Source organism: Oxyura jamaicensis, chromosome 7, assembly GCF_011077185.1.
Source record: "Oxyura jamaicensis isolate SHBP4307 breed ruddy duck chromosome 7, BPBGC_Ojam_1.0, whole genome shotgun sequence".
Classification (NCBI taxonomy): domain Eukaryota; kingdom Metazoa; phylum Chordata; class Aves; order Anseriformes; family Anatidae; genus Oxyura; species Oxyura jamaicensis.
The window spans coordinates 37,836,668-37,857,497 of record NC_048899.1 but is presented as its reverse complement, the minus strand read 5'-3'; the positions used below and the strand labels follow the sequence as shown (position 1 = coordinate 37,857,497).

Below are 20,830 nucleotides of genomic sequence, written 5' to 3'. Positions count from 1 at the left end.
ACCTGTCTGCCTGACCAGAACGACGTGATCCACGCCAGGAAAGCCTATGACCTGCAGAGTGATGTGCGTATTTGCAAAGACGTGTTAGATACCACTGTTTTTATTTAATATATTTAAGTATTTTAATTGCATGATATTACCCAGTCAGAAAGGTTTTATCTTTAGACTTCTTTCTCTGGTTTTTCATTTTACAGCTATGAAGCATTTGTCTTTCTTTGAGATCTTATGAGATAAATGTTTGGTACTTTGTAATCAGAAGGCTTCAATTACTTATGTTCACCCGAATGTACTGAGAAATTAATTTACTAACATGAAAACTATGTAGGACAGCAGCCAAGATGTTTTAATAGCTGATTTAAAAGCATTTGGAGTCAGTGCAGCTGATTTTCTGCTTGGCTCTACAGCTTATCAATGAACAGACACTCTTCCTCTATTTCATTTGAGCTTCAGAGGTGAGATTCATGTTCTTGTGTAAGGATTTGCTCATTTAAAATCTAAACAATGTTGCCTGATATCATTTCAGGAGTTAGGTTGGTTTGGTTAGCACTACTTCCCAGTATCTTCATACCTTTTTTTTTTTTTGATGTCCTTTTAGTCAAATTTCCTGGAGGAATAAATATTTTGGAGAGAACAGGTTTATTCTTAATACTCCTTTTATTATCCATAACTAACATTCTTTGAGTTGTTTCTCCTCTGTTTAATTTCATAAGGTTTAGACCAAGCTGCTTAAGAACTTTTAAAAATTTGCTTCCCAAGCTTACTTACGATACTGAATATCTCTCATGTAGAAAAAGGATTAATCTAGGTCTAGCTGATTGGGCATTTTCTAAAACATACACTGCTTTGTATAGTTCAAGGTAATGAAGACAGTCGTTTTAAAAACAATGTTTTATTTGATCTCTGGCACAGGTTGTTTATAAGTCAGACCTAGAATGGCTCCGTGGAATTGGCTGGTTGCCTAATGACTCTCCAGATGTTAAGAGAGTGAAGAATGCCCAGGATCTCCTGAGTGATAACGTGTATCGCACACCTATTGAAAGCCTGAAGTACACCAGTATTGTTGATTCTCCAGATGTTGTTTTAGCTAAAGCGAATGCCGAACAAATCAGCATTGTATGTTACAACGTTCTTAAAGTCTTTCGTTGTTTTGAAGCTATAAACAGTTAAAGTGAAATCTCTCTGCTAAAATGTAAAATTGATTAGCGGTATTTTAAATTGCCTAATCCTTTTTGAGACATTTGTTTTTAGAGCTGATAATTCAGGAGAGGTTTATGGAATTTTATGTTACTGACAAGTGCAATTCCATATTTAAAATATCATTAAAATCAACTATTTTAACAGCCAAAATACAAAGAAGCCTGGGAAAAGGACAAGACTATGATCCATATTATGCCAGACACACCTGAGATCACCCTAGCCAGGAGTAATGCTCTTAATTACAGCCAGGTATGTTTATTATTTGATTTTCTACATTTCAATAAAATTGTAAGCTGTGAATTTTAACATTCTAAGATGCTACTTACAAAGTTGAAGATTAAGTCACGTATTTTTGAAGTCTGAACTTATACAGGGCTTTCAACATTCTCTTCTTTCTATGGAGCATTTGAAAGTATTTAGACAATTTAAAAAAGATGCTTGTATATTTAGAAATGATTAATATAATGCACCATTGAGATAATACTATGTTGTAATGGAAGAGAGCCAAAGCCATATAAATTTTTTCTGAACTTTTACAAACACCCTTCTATGCTGTGTAAGTTGCAACCCAATGTTAGAGGCACTGGGCATGTACTGAAAGGCAGTACTTACAGCTGTATTTATAGCTAGGAGGAGAGGTAACAGAAAAAAAATCTCCTACTTCAGCAAGCAAATGACAGTTCAATATGTGTTTCTCTAATGACAAATGCCAGAGTATATAGTGTATGTGTGCCTTTGTGCTGTCTTTTCAGAAACTGTATAAAGAAGCCTGGGATGACCTGAAGATGAGTTATGATTTGAGAGCAGATGCAATCCCAATCAAGGCAGCCAAAGCTTCTAGAGAAATTGCTAGTGATGTAAGTGCAAAAAGGGGCATCTGGTTTTTCCACATGCTTTAAGGGTCTCATGGGTGAAGTGGTGATTGGTGGCCATCTTGGCCACAGTGACCATGAAGTAGAAGAGTTTAAAATCTTTGGTGATAGGAGGAAAACTGCCACCAAAATTTCAACCCTGGATATGGTGAGAGCAGACTTCAGGATGTGCAAGGTCCCCTGAGGAAAAGCTTTCGAAGGTGTTGGGGTCCATCAGTGGCTGGTTACCTTTTAAGTAGCACCACTTAAGAGCACAGGAAGAGGCAATTCCAAAATGTCAAGAAGGTGGGGCAGAAGGTTGGCTTGGTTGAGCAGGGATCTTCTTGTAGAGCTTGGGCAGAAAAGAAAAGTGTATGGCCGCTGGAAGTGAGGTCAGGCAACATGGGAGGACTACAGAGATGCTGTGTACTGTTGTAGGGAGAAAAATTGTGTTTCCAAAGCTCATTTAGAGTTGAAGCTAGCCAGTACTGTGGGGAACAATAAAAAGGGTTTTTTAAAATATGTTAACAGCAAAAGGAGGACCAGAGATAATGTTGGTCCATCACTTGATGAGGATGGTCACCTCACAAATAGGGACATAGACAAAGCAGAGACATTTAATGCCTTCTTTGTCTGTCTTCAACACTGATGTTGGGATCTGGGACCCCAGTTGCCTTGAGTTGGATGACCATAACTATGGTAATGATAAACTCCCAAACATGTGCAGGATTTGCTGCTCCAGCTGGATGCCATATAAGTCTATGGGGCCTGATGGGACTCACCTGAGGGTGCTCAGAGAGCTGGCTGATGTCATCACGAGGCCCCTCTCAATCATTTTTCAATGGCCTTGGGAATCTTGAGAGGTCCAAGTCTGGAAGGAATTTGGCACAAAGAGAGTGTTTGGGCACTGGAACAGGCTCCCCAGGGAATTGGTCATGACAGCAAGCCTGCTGGAGTTCAAGAAGTGTTTGGATAATGCTCTCAGAAATACGTTTTGATTTTTGGGTGGTCCTGCATGGTGCCAGGACTTGGACCTGATGATCCTTGTGGGTCCTTTCCAACTCAGGATATTCTATGACTCTGTGATTCTATTTCATTGTAACTGTCACTAATGATGATTTTTGCTCTTTACCAAGTATAAATACAAACTGGATCATGAGAAGCAGAAAGGACATTATGTTGGAGTTCCAAATGCAAAAGCGGATACAAGAATGCAGTTTGCCCTTGACATAGGAAAGGTGCAGAGTGAACTAGAATACAAGAAACACTTTGCCAAATGGAAGACACAGTGCCACCTGCCTGTAGATATGCTGTCTATCCAGTCAGCTAAACATGGCCAGGCCTTGGTCAGTGATATTGATTACCGTCATTACTTGCATCAATGGATCTGTCTTCCGGATCAGAATGATGTCATACATGCTAGGAAAGCCTACGATCTTCAAAGTGATGTGAGTTAACACAAAAACTTAGCCTTAAGTTATACTTATTACTGTATTATCTGTTCTTAGTCTGCTTCGGCTCTAACTGAAGTCAGTGGGAATTTTGGTGTTGCTATTTATTTAGAATGCACAGTGTATGCCGCTGTTATATACTGCCAAGTTTGAAGTGTGCTAAATTTAGCTATAGTGCTGATGTTTGAATTGCTGCTCTCCTTTTAACCAGTGGAAATACCATTATTGATAAATGTTACAGGATTGTACAGGGAGCTGTGGCTAACCGTAGGGACCTTATTTTGTTTTCCCAGGCAATTTACAAGTCTGATTTAGAATGGCTGCGGGGAATTGGATGGTTGCCAAATGATTCAATTGGAATAAATCATGTCAAATATGCTGGAGACCTCTTGAGTGAGGTAACAAAATAGTTTTCAGTACTAGGATTTTCTCAAGGATATCCGTAATTTTAAGTATTTTTAATGGTTAAATAAATCAGTATTTCATTTATTTTTATTCTAGAAAATACAACTGGAGTATTACCAGAGTATTCATCATATATGGAGAATTTTCTTTCCACGTAAACTTTGTTTTCTTCTCCATATATTCAGAATTGATGTGTTAACTGTAAAGTATTCCAGTGTGATCTGATTGTATTTTCATCTTCTCTCTTGTACAGAGAAAGTACCGTACAAAAGCCGAAACTCTTCCATTTACTCCGGTGGCGGACAGAGTTGATTATATCACAGCAAAGAATAGCGGGGAAATTCTTAGTGATGTAAGTTTGCTGGCAAGTTGTCAGGCTGTTAACCTGGTCTGTGTATCTACATGCTAGTATATTGTCTATAAAAATAAATTTTAAAAATAGCAAAAGAATTCTGGATCCAACTGTAGGAATCCTGTGAATGTATGACATAAAGATGAACCAAGATTCATCCCCATCACTCAAGAGGAAAGAAGCTCCTCAAGCAGCACAACTTCATTCCTAGGCATGAAAAAAGACACTGCTGGCTCTGCTAGTCCGTTCCTTGTCTCAGTCTTGTGGGATTGGACTAGATGATCTGTCCAGGTCCCTTCCAATCCCTGTCCATCCAGCCACACTAAAACAAGTTTTCATTTTTTTTCTGAGAAATTTTGTAATTTGTTGTATAGCTTCCTTTTAAAAAAAATATCAAGTTGGATGTATATTTAATGTATCATTTTTAATAGCCTTGAAAAATAATTTTTATACATAATTACCATTATTTTATGCAATGAAATAATGCTTTCCCAGTTTTGTGATGATGTTGTGAGGCACTCATTTCTTTCTCTGTTCCAGATAAAATACCACAAAGAGTGGAATGAGGCCAAGTCAAATTATACTCTGACAGATACACCACAGCTAGATATGGCTCGTGAGGCAGCCAGAATTCTTAATCAGGTACGTATTCTCTTCTTGATCGTCTGAGAGTTTCTGCTCACATTAATAATACTTCTGAGGAATTTAGAAAACTTGCCTTGTTAAGAACATCCTCAAGGAAGGATTCATTTCCCTTGCACTCTAACATAGGTTACATATATGCAGTATTGACTGTGACTGTAGTAGTTTCATATTCCTTCTCACTTCTGTTTTCCATAGAACTTATACAAGGAAAGCTGGGAGAAAGAAAAAGCCACTGGTTACCTCTTACCTCCTGACACTGTGCAGATCTGTCATGCCAAACACTCAACTGATGTCCAAAGTGAGGTAATATTATTATTATTATTTTTCATCGCAAGTGCCCGGAGCCATAGAAATGTTAAAGAACTTGCAAATTGAAAAAAAGAAATATAAAGCTTTGCATTAGCAATAACACACAGTAGACATTATATGACCCATGAAATTCACTGTCTTCTAAATAGTTCAGACATTTTTGATATTATGGTTTTTATGAGTATCAGTGCTGAGGGGTAAGATTCTCCCTTCCGCCTTTAGCTTCTCCACAAGCAGTCCTTTCAAAATCCACTATGTGGGCTTCTGTATTTTATAAATCTTAAAGAATTGAAGAAATATTATGATTGTAATACGTAGCTGTGATTTCACTTTTTGGCATATTATGGTGGCTTCCTCCTGGAAAAACTGTAAGATGATATGCACATTGCATTTTAATCTTTCGCATAGTCGGTGAAACTTACACGACAGCTAGTTAACTACTGAAAACACATTTTATCAAAAATTTGATGTAAATACCTTAAATAAAGACCAAACTCTTCAGACAGCCTTAAATACTGCGTTACAAAAATGTGAAAAAACTGAGGTTAAAAGCATTTTCTTAGCAAATGCTTTCTAGGAAGGCTTTCGTGTTGTGTTGAAAATACTCCTTACTGAAGGATGGTAGTATGTTAATGTAGAAGATTATATATTTTGACGTGGAAAGCCTATATAAAGTAACATTACTGTTTGTATTATAATATTTTTGTCTTATAATTATAATTGTTATTATAATTATGTATTATAATATTTTTTTAATAATATTTTTGTCATGTACTGACAACCTACGACTGCAATTGAGAACTCCCTGTCTTAATAACACAGTCTCATCTATTCTTTGTATTGCCAGAAACATAGCTGTTCTTGTGTTAAAAAAGAGTAGATATAATCAGCATTGATATTTACATTTTTCTTCCCTCTTCCATCAGCTTAAGTACAAAGCTGACTATGTCAAACAAAGAGGTCACTATGTTGGAGTTGCCAGTATGAGAGATGACCCGAAGCTGGTGTGGTTTGAGCATGCCGGCGAGATCCAAAATGACAGATTGTACAAATCAGATTATCACAAAACAAAGTCCAAAATACACATCCCTCCAGATATGGTGTCAGTTGTAGCAGCCAAGGAGTGTCAGACCTTGGTCAGTGATATTGACTACCGGCAATACCTGCATCAATGGACATGCCACCCTGACCAGAATGACTGTATTCAGGCAAGGAAGGCCTATGATCTGCAAAGTGATGTAAGTCATTTTATATGCATACCATATTCCACTTTGTTTGGTCTAAGGGCATTTTCCATATTATATAAGGCCATATTCAATAATTTATTTTCTTTTTTTGTAACTCTTTATAACGCAGAATATTTATAAATCTGATTTGGAATGGCTCCGTGGCTGTGGTTGGATTCCTCTGGATTCAGTAGAACATAAGAAAGTTAAGAATGCACAAGAACTGGTAAATAAGGTAAGATAAAATGTTTTAGCAGTTATATGGTTAGCTCTTCTTCCTCATGCAGTGTTTAAGAAAATATTTCATCTCTTTGCAGAGAGCATATACGAAAGAAGCCCTTGATAACTTTGCCAATTATACCAGTGTGGTTGACACTCCAGACATTGTCTTGGCAAAGATTAACTCCGTCAATCAGAGTGATGTATGTATTTTTTTTTTTCCTATAGAAACTGTTATATTATTAGAATCAGTAGGAGACTTATTTGCTTTTGCTAGACTGTACTTAGTTTAGTTGTACGTATGTATGTGTGAGCATGTGCATATGCATTCATCATTAATAGACTTTTTTTGGGGTAAATCATAGAATCATGGAATCATTCAGTTTGGAAAAGACTGCTAAAATCATTTAATGCAACACTTAACCTAGTACTAAAGTCCACCACTAAACCATGCTACTAGGTTCTAAATCTAAATAAGCTGTTCAGTAAAAATCTGTGTAAGTGAACAACACAATATTGCTATACAAAATATTTTTACATTTTTCTGTAGAAGAATATAGGTTGTCCCTTATTTATAGTTTATAAAGGTTTTCCTTATTGTAATTTAAAATTGAGACCTGTTCTTGGTGAACAGCAGCTAGTTGTACAATGCTATTGGAGTTCCCGGTGTGGCTACTAACCTGTAATTGCTGATCAGTATGCTTAATTTTACTAGAATACTGTACATATTTTGTGATGTGCCATGCTGATGACATTTGCCTGTGCACCATAATGGTTGGAATGTACTATACAGCATTGCTGAAGATATAACGTAAAATAAAATAAATGCCTACTTCTGATACATGGACTTGTTGGTATAATTTATTTCTACTGTGGAATTAACATCGCATTTCTTTTATTTTGCAGCTAAAATACAAAGAAACATTTAACCTTGAGAAAGGACAGTACATTGGGTCTGATGATACTCCCGCACTGAACCACGCCAGAGACATGTCCTTACTGTACAGTGAGGTAAGATTTGATAAATATCTAACTAAGGTTTAGTTAGTTTTGAAAACAACAGAATATAGACCAGAGTTCAGAATACTGTTGAATTTCTGTTTCTGTTATTTGTCTAGTAGGTGGCACTGGGAATGTCACTTAATCTTTGTTTATCTTTTTTTTTTTTCTGGTTTGGATGATTGGATTAAGGATAATTTCTTTACTCACTGAATTGTTCTTAAAGTGCTGCTATGGGGAGTTTGGAAGTAGTAGTAGTAGTAGTAGCTGCATTTGTATGACAAAAACTTTTTATAACTCCATTTAATAATATCTTCCTAGACTAGACATAAAATTTACATTTACCTTTTTATGAGAAGGTAAGTGCATGTGATTTACATTATCAAGCAGTTAGTTTTCAGTAGTCTCACTAATTTTAATTGGAAATGTCTATTTTTGAAAAATTTAAGTGACTAATTCATATGAGTTAGGGTTTTGTAATTTTGTCTCAATTTATTTAATATTTAACAAAATATGGTATATTAGAAAAATGGCATTGACACAGTTAATGCGCTTAAAATAAGAAAGAGTATTACTTGGAGATTTTTTATGATTTTGAATATGTATCTATAAAATTATCACTGTCAATTCCATACTACACTTTTAAACAAGAGTTCACATCTACATTTTGCATATTTTTATTACTCTTCTGGATGAGAAATGTTGAATGCCAGATCACCATTTAAAGAAAACAAATGTAATGAAGAAAACAGAGATCAGTTCAAATTTCTGCTCCAGTACTTTTCTGAGATGGAACACTGATTGCTTTACAACAATTATATCTTCTAAAGACACATTCTGCATTTACTTATTGGGGTAATTCATGGAATAAAGAACTATTCTATAAAAGTAGTCATATTCCATGTTAGTAAAAATAGCAGAATCAGGTCCCTGGGAAAATATAATGGATTTTTTTCAGAATTTGTATGTGTTTTGTTTGTCTAGAAACGTTATAAAAATGCTTGGGAAATCAGCAAGCCCATTGGGTATTCTTTGGATGAGAAATACATTCCACTTGTCGGAGCCAAGCATGCAAACTACATAAACAGCGAGGTTAGTGTGAAAATTCCATTATTCTATTCCTTCCTTTTTTTTTTTTTCCCTATATTTCATTTAAATGAACTCTAAAATTTCTACAAAAATATTTTGCAGCTTAAATATAAGGAAATATATGAGAAACTGAAAGGACATTACCTGGCTGGGAAGGAGATTGGTGATTTCCCCAGTGTCGTTCATTCACTAGCATTCCAGAAGATAAGGAGCGCGGTAAGGAGAGAATTAGTCTTGCTGTAATAACTTCAATTTTTCTTATTGTAATGTAAGTCTCATATTAAGCATAAATAGTGCCACACTTATTAACATCAGGAATAGTATTTTCAATATGCTTATGTTTCCTGAATGGTCTTTTGTATATGGTGAATAATTTAACTTGAAATGTTTTAAGAGATTAAGAAGGAATTTGTTTAAATATTAGACGTACTAGAATAGGAAAAAATAAGTTTTTTCTATTTCAATATCAGAACTTGAACAGCAAGAAATACTGCATGTCTTGGGATACTTTTGCCTTAGGAAAAAAAAAAAAAAAGTATTGAAATAGGAATTTAAGAACCGGGAAGGTAAATGTACTTTGGTGTTTTATTATTATCACCACTGTACTTATAACATCTCATGCAGGGCATAAAGTTAATGCCAAATATTCTGTCTTGAATAGGGAGATGTAAAAACATGTTTTTAACGTATGACTTTTTTATCTTGAGGTCTTGTTAATTTTCACACTCACTGATAAGTCTGCAATTGAAGAAGATTGTTCTTGTCCTTCTAGCACCTCATCAGAATAAATGGTGATTAATATCTAAGTTAAGATTTTGTCCTACTGAATCCCATGGGATTTTAGCCACTAAGTCCAGAAAGCATGTCTGAGATTATTCTATAACCTGTAGCCTACTGGATACAAAATTATACAGAAAAATACTGTATTCACTCTTCTCACCTTTTCCTTTTTAGTTGGCATATAGGAAGAATTATGAAGACACCAAAGCAAATGTCCATATTCCAAGTGACATGATGAATCATGTGCTAGCTAAGAAGTGCCAGTATATCCTCAGCGATCTTGAATACCGAACTTACTTCCATCAGTGGAATTGTTCACCTGAAGAAAATGATGTCATTCAAGCCAGAAGGGCCCAGGAAATTTTGAGTGATGTATGTATTTCACTTTTTGGTTTGACATTTTTGTAACCTTTCATGTCATTTTTGAGGTACTTCAATATAAAATGCTTTCATATATTTCTATAGTACTTAAACATGAAATTAATAACCATGTTCTTAGATTGCTTAGTGGCATAGTACCAAAGATTGCATTTTTGCAATTTTCTGTGGGACATTTTAATGGTCTGGTTACTTATCACTAACTTGTAAACTGGAAAAACTTAAAAAGTTAAGATTTGCAAAACCTTCCCAAAATTTACCGTTTTGACTGGTTGAGATTATGCAGAAAGCTGACTCTCTGGCACATGCAGAGAAGGTATGTGGATGTACCATGGTACAGGCAGAACGTTGCTGCGCTGCAGTGCTCACTATGTAATTTGCACAGGAGCCAGGACAGACTGAAGGACGGCGTACAGCCAGAAGCTTTTCCAGCCTCCCAGAAAGCTTCATCTTTTGGGATTGTATCAGTGTCCGGCACACTGTGACTAAGCGACAGGCACACTGAACCACAATACTTGAATTCCATATTACATAGTCAGCAATATCTCAACTCAGGCCAAAAAACTTTCCTAATAAAATTTAATGATGTTTTAATTGCCTAGCTTATTAGTACGATGTAATTTGACTTACTTTCCCTTGCAAATGCTGTGGGTAAAAATCATTCAGGCAAACCGTGAGATGGGCTAGTATTGTCTGCTCACATTTAAACTTCCAAATAGATTATGATTACCGAATGGGCCTGCATTATCGTGCATCAACTTTGTACAAGTGGCAAACGCTGAATATAGAGAAGAAATAATAATGCTTTATTCAAGCAGAGAGCAGATTTCTTCCTAATTGATTAGGTGTCTTTTTTTTTCCATGTAGGTGGTGTATAAAGATGACTTAAATTGGCTGAAGGGACTTGGATGCTACGTCTGGGATACTCCACAAATCCTGCATGCTAAAAAATCGTATGACCTCCAGAGCCAAGTAAGCAAGTTTTCCTCAAAGAAGTAAATATATATGATAATATATCATATATTTTTCCATTTATGATTCACTGTGACTAACACCTGTCCTAGTCCAAAGCAGAATGAAGTAATTCCTACTAAATCAGAAATATTTTTTCTAATTATTATAACACAGTCTTGCAGTTTAGTTTGTGAAAGCATGATAATTTTTATTATTGAAGGAGCAGGAAAACTAGGAGAATGGAAGAACTGCAGAGCTGTGTTTTTTTAAGAGTGAGAAGATACTTTGCCTTTCTGTGTACAGGTCTGTCACAAGACAGCTCAGTTAGGGTATTTATGCTGGGAGAATAGTCTGTTGCCTTGCTGATTGTTTTCTTAGCCTACTATGTGCTGTACAATGATACACAATTTTCATTATTAGTTCATAATTGCTGTATTTCTATATAGAGGTATTTCTTCTACATGGCTTGTCACTTTTAAAGGCAGTTATAATAGGACTGTAATCCTGGGTTTCAGTTGTCCAGAACTGATTTTAAAGGAGGCTGTCAGGGAATTTAGACATTTTCAACATTATTTTTTTTTTTCTGTTTCCTCAGATAAAATACACAGCTGCAGGAAAAGAAAATTTCCAGAACTTTGGTGTTGTTACTGATACACCAGTCTACGTGACTGCAGTGCAAAGTGGTATAAATGCCAGTGATGTGAGTCTCCCACTTTGTCTGCTGAGGCTTTTCCTCTTGCTCCTTCTGAGAACTGAAACAAGTTCACTAAATGTATCTTCCTACCTTTCTGTAGGTGAAATACAAAGAAGATTACCATAAAACTAAGGACAAGTATACAACTGTGACTGAAACAGTGGATTCTGAAAGAGTTCAAAATTTGAAACATCTTTTTAGCAATGTAAGTGTTTCTACATATTTTTTTTTCTCTTGAGGTGCTACTCTGTGGAATTTTGTTTTATTTTGCTTGTTCACTCTGGTTGAAGATAAGCTTCCAAAGTCAGTGAAAGCCCTCTGCATTGGCTGAGTATGGGGAAGACAACTGCATTTCAGGCAGAGGGCATATTTCCTATCTGTAGTTCAGGTTTTGTCAAAATACCTCCATTAATAAATGGATTCCCTGAAGAAAACTGCTCCTGAACCAAATAAAGTTGTTTTATGACAATGGACAAGACTAGCTGGAAAGTGTTTTGTCAACTTTTATGTCTGCTATCAAGATTAAACTACCATACTAGTTTATTTCATGTTAAGTAATAGTTAAGATGTATAAGTAAAACAGAAGGGCTATAGGTTTTTACTGGACATCGGTTATTTCTCATAAGTTTTCTACTCACAGATACCTTCTATTTCCCCACAGAATCTTTACAAGGAAGCCTGGGACAAAGTGAAAGCTACTAGCTATATAATGCCCTCTGATGCTGTATCCTTAGCACGTGCAAAAGAACTGAAGCATAATGCTAGTTATGTAAGTGAATAAAATCCTTTGATTTTTTAATCAGCTCATCAATTCTAGCAATTAAATCTTTCTTGTCTTGTACATGCGGTAGTTATCAAAGCTTTTAAAAATTATGTTTGAATCACAGAATCTTCTATTTCCAGTTTAGATATATCTGTAGATAATCACTGTTATGTGATGATAATTTTGGTAACAGGTAGTCCTTTGCTGATTCTTTTCATTGAAATAAAAGTTGCGTTTTACAGTAATAGAAACAACTTGAAGATTCCCGATTTGCTCTTTTTTATACTAAATTGCACAAGCATTCAGGTCAGAAAAACACCAAATGTTATATATGTCTTTAAATTATGCTTTACTGAGTATAAAAGAACATAATCTGACCCTTTGCTGAACAGTGGCTAATGAGAGTTCACTGTCTTCATGGATATCTTTAAAAGATAGAGCGGGAACAATAAATAAATTATTTATTCCATCTATTTATTTAGAAGTCTTCTAGACAGATGTCATTACTTTCACAATGAGAATTACAATGTGCTTTCTTTGCAGCTGAAAATGAAATAGAAAACCAAGATCCTGCTTCAAATACTTCATTTTCTTTTCAGACTCAACTAAATAATTTGCTTACTACTGAATTTGGTTCCAAGAATATAGTTGTCTCATTGGAGTCTGTTGTCTTTCTTTGCATCTTCCTAGGTAAAATACCGAGAAGAATATGACAGGTTTAAAGCACTGTACACAATACCCAGAGGTGTTGAGGATGATCCCAATACAGCAAGGTGTCTAAGAGTTGGAAAACTTAATATTGATGTAAGTGTTGTATTCTGACATGTATTTTTCTGATAAAACTGTACTTATCTCAGAAGAGGCTACTCAGAGAATCCACGTAGATGTCACATTTCAATACGCATTTGGCAATGTTCAGTATTTGCTAAATACAAAAATACACCTACAAATGTCTTTTCAAGCTTCTGTGTCAACCATTAATTTGTCTGCAATCCTAAACCTTCAGTACAATCTATGTTTATGTATAAAACAGGGCACCACCTAGTCTACCTCCTTCTAACACAAGTGCAATGAAAATTTGACAAATCATATTTTATCACTTGTGTTAATTGCTATGATAAGCTGGAAGGTTCCTTACCTGCAAATTTTTAAAGCAGGCAAGATAGAAATTTCAGTCATAGCCAAAGTGATTGCTTTCCAACTAACATTTCATGAAAATATCACTAACTTTGCTTCAAATTTATCATCAGTTAATGTTTCCGGCTATTTATCAGAATTATTAATGTACTGTTTTGACTCTCTGCAGCGTCTGTACAAGGAAACCTATGAAAAGAATAAAGCCAAAGTCCACATTATTCCAGACATGGTAGACATAATTTCTGCTAGGGATGCACAGAAGAAAATCAGTGAAATTGATTACCGCACACATCTCCATGAATGGATCTGCCTACCAGATCTTCAAATCAATGCCCATGTTCGAAAAGTAACTGATCAACTCAGTGATGTAAGTTCACAAATAATTTGTTTGTAGATCACTTTTTAAAAAGATTCTTGTGTTTGTGCCCTGTTAGCAGGAAAGATTTTGCAAAGACATAGTTGGAGCACTCTGAGGTTACACTTGTACCTGTTGTGTAATGCACCACTGAACAGCATCTGTATCATGTTTCTGTGATACTTGGCCATTGGTCTATGATTGAGATGAGACTAAGCACACATACTTTCAGTGTTATCAGTATAGGCATTTGGGCCATAACTTCACAGTTCTACCAGTTCAGCCATCTTTGTCTGTAAAATATCCTTTCTGATGTGGTTGCAATAAGGTGTGGCAACTTTGGAAATTTGAGAGAGAAAATCCCAATGACGCAAAGCTTCCACATGCTTGCCTTGCTTAGTTCAGTCCAGGAGGAGGTCAGTGATCTGTCAATAAAGCCTTGCTCAGTAGAATATGCAAATAATTTTTTTTTTTAATTACTATATATATATATTTTAATTTATTGGCCAAAATGAAGCACTGAAGAAAAATGCATTCAATTCAAAAAAGGAGTTTTTTTTTTATTATTATTATTTTTTTATTTTCTCAAAACAAAATTTGTCGAAATACCAGAAACCTTACTTGCCAGCACTTTACAATTGTGTTTCAGGCTGATGTAGCAGTAAGGGATTAGACCACAGTGGAAGTCTTACAGATTGCTTCTTTGCTCTCATATCTTAGGTGGTATACAAGGATGATCTTAACTGGCTGAAAGGCATTGGCTGCTTCGTTTGGGACACTCCTGAGATTCTCCATGCCAAACATGCCTACGACCTTCGCAGTGATGTGAGTTTGAACTGGATACATTGGTTCTATTTCTTACTATTTTTCAAACCATTATATTAAAAGGATGGAGAAGTTTTTTTTCTAGTACAGATATGGTCTGGAAAATATTATATATCCTTCTCTACTGGAGTATTCGTTTATGGCTAATCACTAGAGGGGATTCCCCAGGGCTCCATATATGAAGGATATAAAACTATTAGAGAGCATCCAAATGAGGGCTACAAAGATGGTTATGCTTCTAGAGCACAAGATGAATGAGGAATGGTTGAGGTCACTTGATTTGTTCTGCCTAGACAAGAGGATACGGAGGTACTCAGGTGCCATGCTCATTTATTTAGCCATAATTTCAATATACTTTTCTGCTTAAATGCAGGTTCACTAGTATAATAAGTAATAAAATAAATAGTAACTAGTAACATAGTAATGTAATAAATTCAATTAATAATGACTAGTTTTACTAATTAGAGCTCTTGAATTTCTCTCTGCAGATTAAGTACAAATCTAAGGCAGAAAAGATGAAGAATGACTACACTGTGGTCATGGATACTCCGGTCTATGTCCAGAATGTCCTCAGTGGCTTGAATTTAAGTGAAGTAAGTGTTTCATCTCCAATATTGCATATGCCATTCCCTCACAAATTCTAGAAGTGTGACTTTTAATATGTTTAAGCATTTAATTATTTCATTGCTGGTTATCTGCACCTCATTGCCTATGCCTTTATTATAATATCACTAAATATCTAATCACTAGAACACAATCATTAAAATGATTAATTTCCTGAATCAAAAAAATCATCCATTTTTAGGAGATATTTCCATGTGTTTGCAAACAATACTTACTATGACAATATATATAATCACTCTCCTCTAATTACTTTTTCTCAGGCTGTCTATCGTGGTGAATATAAGCATAATGTCAAAGGCAAAATGATTCCTACTGATAAAACAGTAGATTTAGAGCGGGCGTATCATGCCAACAAAATACAGAGTGAAGTAAGTATAAACATCGTGTTGTTTTTTTTTTTTTTTTTTTAACAGGATGCTAAAAACAATGGCCATATTTTTCTCCTGTGTTTCCAATGCATGTTCGTATTTCCTCTTGATTTTCTTTTTTTGCAAGTCCACAATGTTCTCTAATATTCAAAACACAAATTCTTTAAAAGTTGGTCTTTAGCTCTTCAGATAAAGAAGCTGGATTTCACTGCTCTAAAATTAAAGTGGGAAAATGTCCTTATTTAATCTGCAAGTATGCATTGTAATACAGCTATGTGGAAAATCTTTTGCCAGTTGTATATTAGAGATTTCCTGTTTAGCTATCGAATACTCTCAAATATTGCACACAGTTGTCTCAAACACCTTTTCTCTCTCTCTTTCTCCCCACCACCTTACAGAATTTGTATCGCTGGGCTGGTGTGAATGCTCTACCTACTGGATACAGCCTTCCTACAGATACCCCCAGCTTTCAGCATGCTAAACATGTCCAATACATCGGCAGTGATGTAAGTAATGTACTGAGTCCTACAGCATGAGTCTCAAGGGAATATTTGATGCCAATTTTCTAGGACTAAACAATTATTGGGGCAGTCATTTGTAAATATGAGTGTGTTTGTCAGAGAGCCGCAAGAGTTCCATATGCATGCCTGAGACAGGAGCTGATGGTGACCATGACCATGTCTTACTAGTGCACTCAGGCCCCAGCACTGATACTGTTTACCTTAACAGAATTTAAATGTTACTGAAATTTATAACTATCTGAAGCAATTACTATCAAAATTAAATTTTCCTTAGGGAGATACGGATGCCTTATTAGGTGCAAGAAAAATTTAAAATGTTATTAAATTTGGGCTACATTATAGAGGTAGGAATACTGATGATGCCTAGTGTATTTAGCTCTGATGTAGCTAATACTCATTTGAAAATCTCCAAAAATCTGTTTCTAAAAATCTGCTTAAATTGCTGTCAGAACTGCAGTGTAAGTAAAAGCACAAGCAAATTTAGTTTCTATATGCTTTTGTTCGATCTAAAAAGTTTTTTTTTTTTTTTTCCTCCACTTCGTAGCTGAAATATAAAGAAGCCTATGAACATATGAAAGCTAAAGGCTATACTCTGGGCCCTAAAGATGTTGGGTTTGAAAATGTGAAGAAAGTGAATCAAGTCATTAATGAGGTATGGGAAAGATTTTTTATTTGTTTTAATTTGTATTTGTAGTGAGGAATATGAAGACACATTGATTGGGAAGACTGTAGGATTCCTGTTCATTGAGGCTTTTGAGAACAGGTTAGACAAATATCCATCGAGAAAGGCAAGGGATCATTGGTTCACCCTTCAAGTTGGGCATGGCTTTTTAAAGTTCTTTGTAACTCTGACTTTATATAGTCCTGTACAACTGTTACTATCATATGAAATCACTTACAGCCTAATTTTATTAACCATTCTGCTGCTATTTGATTAAAGATGCACAGAAATTATTGTGTCTTTATGATGTTGAGTCTGTATAGTTTTATATATATGTACTCACTTCTTTGATCATTGACTTTAATAGGATGAAAATTAAATATACGTATTTACATATTTGTAGAATATATGGAGTCTTAGATTCTCCATATATTAGAGATGCTGCTATCAAATGTGGAAAATCTTTGCCTAGTTAGAAGATAGTATGTTTGCTCCCATTATTCCAGTAGTTCCGCAATACATAGCAAAACAGCTGGCCTGAAAAGACAAATATTTACATTCTGCCAAACTTCTTGCCATTTTAAGTTTTTAACGTGTAGAATCCTGTCTCCTTTGATACAGAGGCTGTATCGGGCAACATACCACAAGAACAAGGACAAGATTCATACCACTCCAGACACACCAGAAATCCGTCAAGTCAAAGCAACACAGGAAGCTGTCAGTGATGTATGTGTCTTTCTAACAGAGAAACAGAAGGGATTTGGAATGCTCATGATCAAACGTGTGAAATGCTATTTTTACTTTGTCTTTCAGTTGATCTACAAGTCAGATTTCTTCAGGATGCAGGGACACTTGATTTCCTTGCCATATACTCCCCAGGTGTTGCACTGCCGCTATGTTGGAGACATCACAAGTGATGTAAGCAAATTCTATTAAGATACCTGGTATTTGAATGCAGCAGGCCTAATACTTTTATAGTGAAAGTGGAATTTGGCTTATCACCTGCATTCTATTAAGATAAATGCTTTTTATCTGTGTTTAAAGACCGATTAATGAACATATCCCAAACATTAACATTCAGTTTTTCTTTTTCTAATTGCCTGATAGATTAAATACAAAGAGGATCTGAACTGGTTGAAGGGCTTAGGTTGCTTCCTATATGACACTCCTGATATGGTCCGTGCTCGTCAGCTGCGTAAGCTTTGGGTAAGATTTTTCTTCTGAAAAACGTATCTAACAACAATAGACTTATTGAAGTCTGCTATGTACTGCCAAGAAATACAATGCATGACAATGAGTAAAGACTTGTGACAACATGTCATGCTATGCATCTAGTCCTTTGTTTCAAAGCATTGTTATGTTATGCTGTAAAATTTTCTTTGCTACCAAGAATGAAAGCTTCCTAAGTGATATGGCCTTTATTTTTCAGTCTAACTACATATACACTGATACAGCAAAGAAGATGCGGGATAAATACAGCGTGGTATTGGATACTCCTGGATACAGGACAGTTCAGGAACTAAAAACCCATTTGAGTGAAGTAGGTTCTATATTATTTTTGTCCATCTTTGGTAGCTATAATTACGTAAAACTCAGATCTTCTCACTGTTTTCTCATAAATATGTGTGATACTATAATTGCAAAGCTGTGATTATTCAGCTGCTAGATGGATATGCGTAGCATAAGAAATAATTGTCACTCCTGTCTTTTTCTAGCTTGTTTACAGATCTGCAGGCAAGGAGCTGAAGACAAAATACACTTCCATCCTTGATACACCTGACTTCTTAAGAGCCAAACAAGGACAAAAAATACAGAGCCAGGTGAAAAAATTGTACTGTTAGAAAACAATCAGGAGATCCCTCTTAATATTCTCTTAGAGTACAGCAAAATCTTTCCAGGTCATTTCAAAGCAATATCAAATTCCTAGAAATCACTTCTAAAAATAGCCATTGTCCATTTTCAAGTGTCTATGAATTTTCATGTTGGCCATGTCTGGACATGTCCAGCTTTGTCCATCTGAAACAAATCATTGAACTGTGCTACAGTTGTGTTCAAATTCTCTGAAACTCTGACATTGTCAGAGGAATAAATCCTTTTATCCATCTGCCATCTACTCATCATCATTTCTTTATTCATATAGCACTTTAATACCTGAACTTCTAGTTAAAAGTGATGTTACCCACCAGAGAAAAACAGATTCTTGGGATGCTTTTATCTAAAGCTAGGTGTGGATGTAGGGCAGAGAGGTCATTAATGTCATAAGCATTTGACTTCTGGGTTTGTAAGCATGCTACTGGCATTTACAGAACATTGGTAGGATTAGAAGATAAAGATGAACTGAGATAATATGGAATATGAAAGGGCACAGTATTTTCTCCTGGGGCAAATTGCGTGGGTATGCGTTGTGAACTTACAATAATCTTTCAAGGTAAAACTTACTTGAAAAGTATTTTTTTCTTCTTCTTTTTGTCTTGCTGCAGTACTTGTATGTGGAGCTTGCCACAAAAGAGAGACCTCACCACCATGCTGACGGTCAGACTCCAGCCTTCACACATGCTAGGCATGTAAAGGACATGGTCAGTGAGGTAAGGTATTTGGGCTTTTGTTTGGTACCACTATGCTGAACTGTTTCAAAGTTTTGTTTCTAATGTTAGTGACAGGTCCATGGCTCAAAACTCTTTACCCTTTATTTGGTGTTGTGTCTCATACATAAGTTCCACATTTCCTTTATAAATTGGGGTAAATGAGTATACATTTTTTTACATTTAAGTATTTTATAAGACACCTGCTTCTATAAACTTGTTTGCAGAATATATGATGGATTGGCTGCAAGACCTGGAACACCTTGAAAGAGCTGAAGAGCTGAGCTTGTTTCCCAGTGTTTTGACAGAAGAGCTTTGCAAGAATGACTTTGTGCGCTCAGTGTAGCACCTCCAGGTGTTAACATTATGCCAGTTTAGCAAAAGACTAAAGAAGTAACTTCTCCCTTTTGCTGTCTCTCGTAGACAAAGTATAAAACCCAGTATGAGAAGATGAAGGACAAATACACACCTGTCCCTGACACACCAGTCTTAATCAGAGCCAAGAGAGCGTACCTGAATGCCAGTGATGTATGTAGTCCATAAACACTTTCTCTGCTGCTTTTTCTTGTTTTCTTCACAAAAGAGCAAAAAAAAGGATCAATGGCAAACAAGCATGTAAAGCCTGGAGTATCTCAGTGTGGCTAATAAACTGTCATTGCTTTTCTGTTTATATTTACGTTTGATAATACAGAGATTAAGTTTTCACTTGATGTCACTGTAATGCTTTCTTTCATTTATTATAATTTATAATTATAATTAATTTTCCCTTGCACTGAAGTGCTGACTTAAAGGAAAAAGTGGATTTAAAATAAGTTGCGTATACATGAAATTGCCAAATAGTGCAGACTAGAGTGAAATGATTGATGCTGGAGCCAGGATAGAATACCTTTTATCAGATATTTTCATCTCAGTTTGGTTTTAGGAGTTGACTTGCATGTCACTGAGAACTTGCAATTTTTTTAATTTAGAAGTAAATTAGAGAGAAAAATTGGGGCAGTGGGGAGAGAGGAAAAAAGAGCTGCTGCACATAAGAGCTGCTGCACAAAGATGCTTTCCTTCAAGTTTGTAATAGTGATTTGTGATTTAAGGCAGTGGCTAAGAGTGACTCATTAGTGAGATCTTTCCTATTTTAGATTGCACATTGCCCAGCTACCCTGGGAAATCCTGAAAGGAAATGTGCTAAGGTTGATGTTTTGGTAGTGATTTTTCATACCGCTCTTTAAGGAGTGACTTTTAAGTGACTGAAAAGAGCACCCCTGTTCTTTTGCACATCCAAATTTCTTCTCTGAGAAAATCTTTCTCCTATGACCAGAATGATCTTCCTGCTTTCTTCTAGACCAGGACAAGGAAGAAGGGATGAGTAGTTTTTTTTCATGATTCAGTTCTCTTCAGCTTCTCAAAATTCCTTAGGACTTACATTAGGGTATTGGGAAGCAACAGATTCC

General features: G+C 35.7%; 1 protein-coding gene across 1 annotated transcript in view; it reads left to right on the top strand.

Moving 5' to 3' along the window:
* Nucleotides 1-20,830, top strand: part of NEB (nebulin) — a 100,956-nt gene that overhangs the window by 40,850 nt on the left and 39,276 nt on the right. Inside the window, 34 exon segments of the mRNA XM_035331802.1 lie at nucleotides 1-63; nucleotides 910-1,113; nucleotides 1,342-1,446; nucleotides 1,950-2,054; nucleotides 3,185-3,496; nucleotides 3,793-3,897; nucleotides 4,158-4,256; nucleotides 4,797-4,898; nucleotides 5,097-5,204; nucleotides 6,137-6,448; nucleotides 6,567-6,671; nucleotides 6,754-6,858; nucleotides 7,562-7,666; nucleotides 8,639-8,746; nucleotides 8,846-8,959; nucleotides 9,698-9,895; nucleotides 10,769-10,873; nucleotides 11,451-11,555; nucleotides 11,650-11,754; nucleotides 12,211-12,318; nucleotides 13,003-13,116; nucleotides 13,619-13,816; nucleotides 14,525-14,629; nucleotides 15,118-15,222; nucleotides 15,514-15,621; nucleotides 16,020-16,127; nucleotides 16,687-16,794; nucleotides 17,425-17,529; nucleotides 17,617-17,721; nucleotides 17,911-18,009; nucleotides 18,233-18,343; nucleotides 18,519-18,623; nucleotides 19,284-19,388; nucleotides 19,809-19,913. Of these exon segments, the coding sequence (XP_035187693.1) occupies nucleotides 1-63; nucleotides 910-1,113; nucleotides 1,342-1,446; nucleotides 1,950-2,054; nucleotides 3,185-3,496; nucleotides 3,793-3,897; nucleotides 4,158-4,256; nucleotides 4,797-4,898; nucleotides 5,097-5,204; nucleotides 6,137-6,448; nucleotides 6,567-6,671; nucleotides 6,754-6,858; nucleotides 7,562-7,666; nucleotides 8,639-8,746; nucleotides 8,846-8,959; nucleotides 9,698-9,895; nucleotides 10,769-10,873; nucleotides 11,451-11,555; nucleotides 11,650-11,754; nucleotides 12,211-12,318; nucleotides 13,003-13,116; nucleotides 13,619-13,816; nucleotides 14,525-14,629; nucleotides 15,118-15,222; nucleotides 15,514-15,621; nucleotides 16,020-16,127; nucleotides 16,687-16,794; nucleotides 17,425-17,529; nucleotides 17,617-17,721; nucleotides 17,911-18,009; nucleotides 18,233-18,343; nucleotides 18,519-18,623; nucleotides 19,284-19,388; nucleotides 19,809-19,913 (4,254 nt within the window).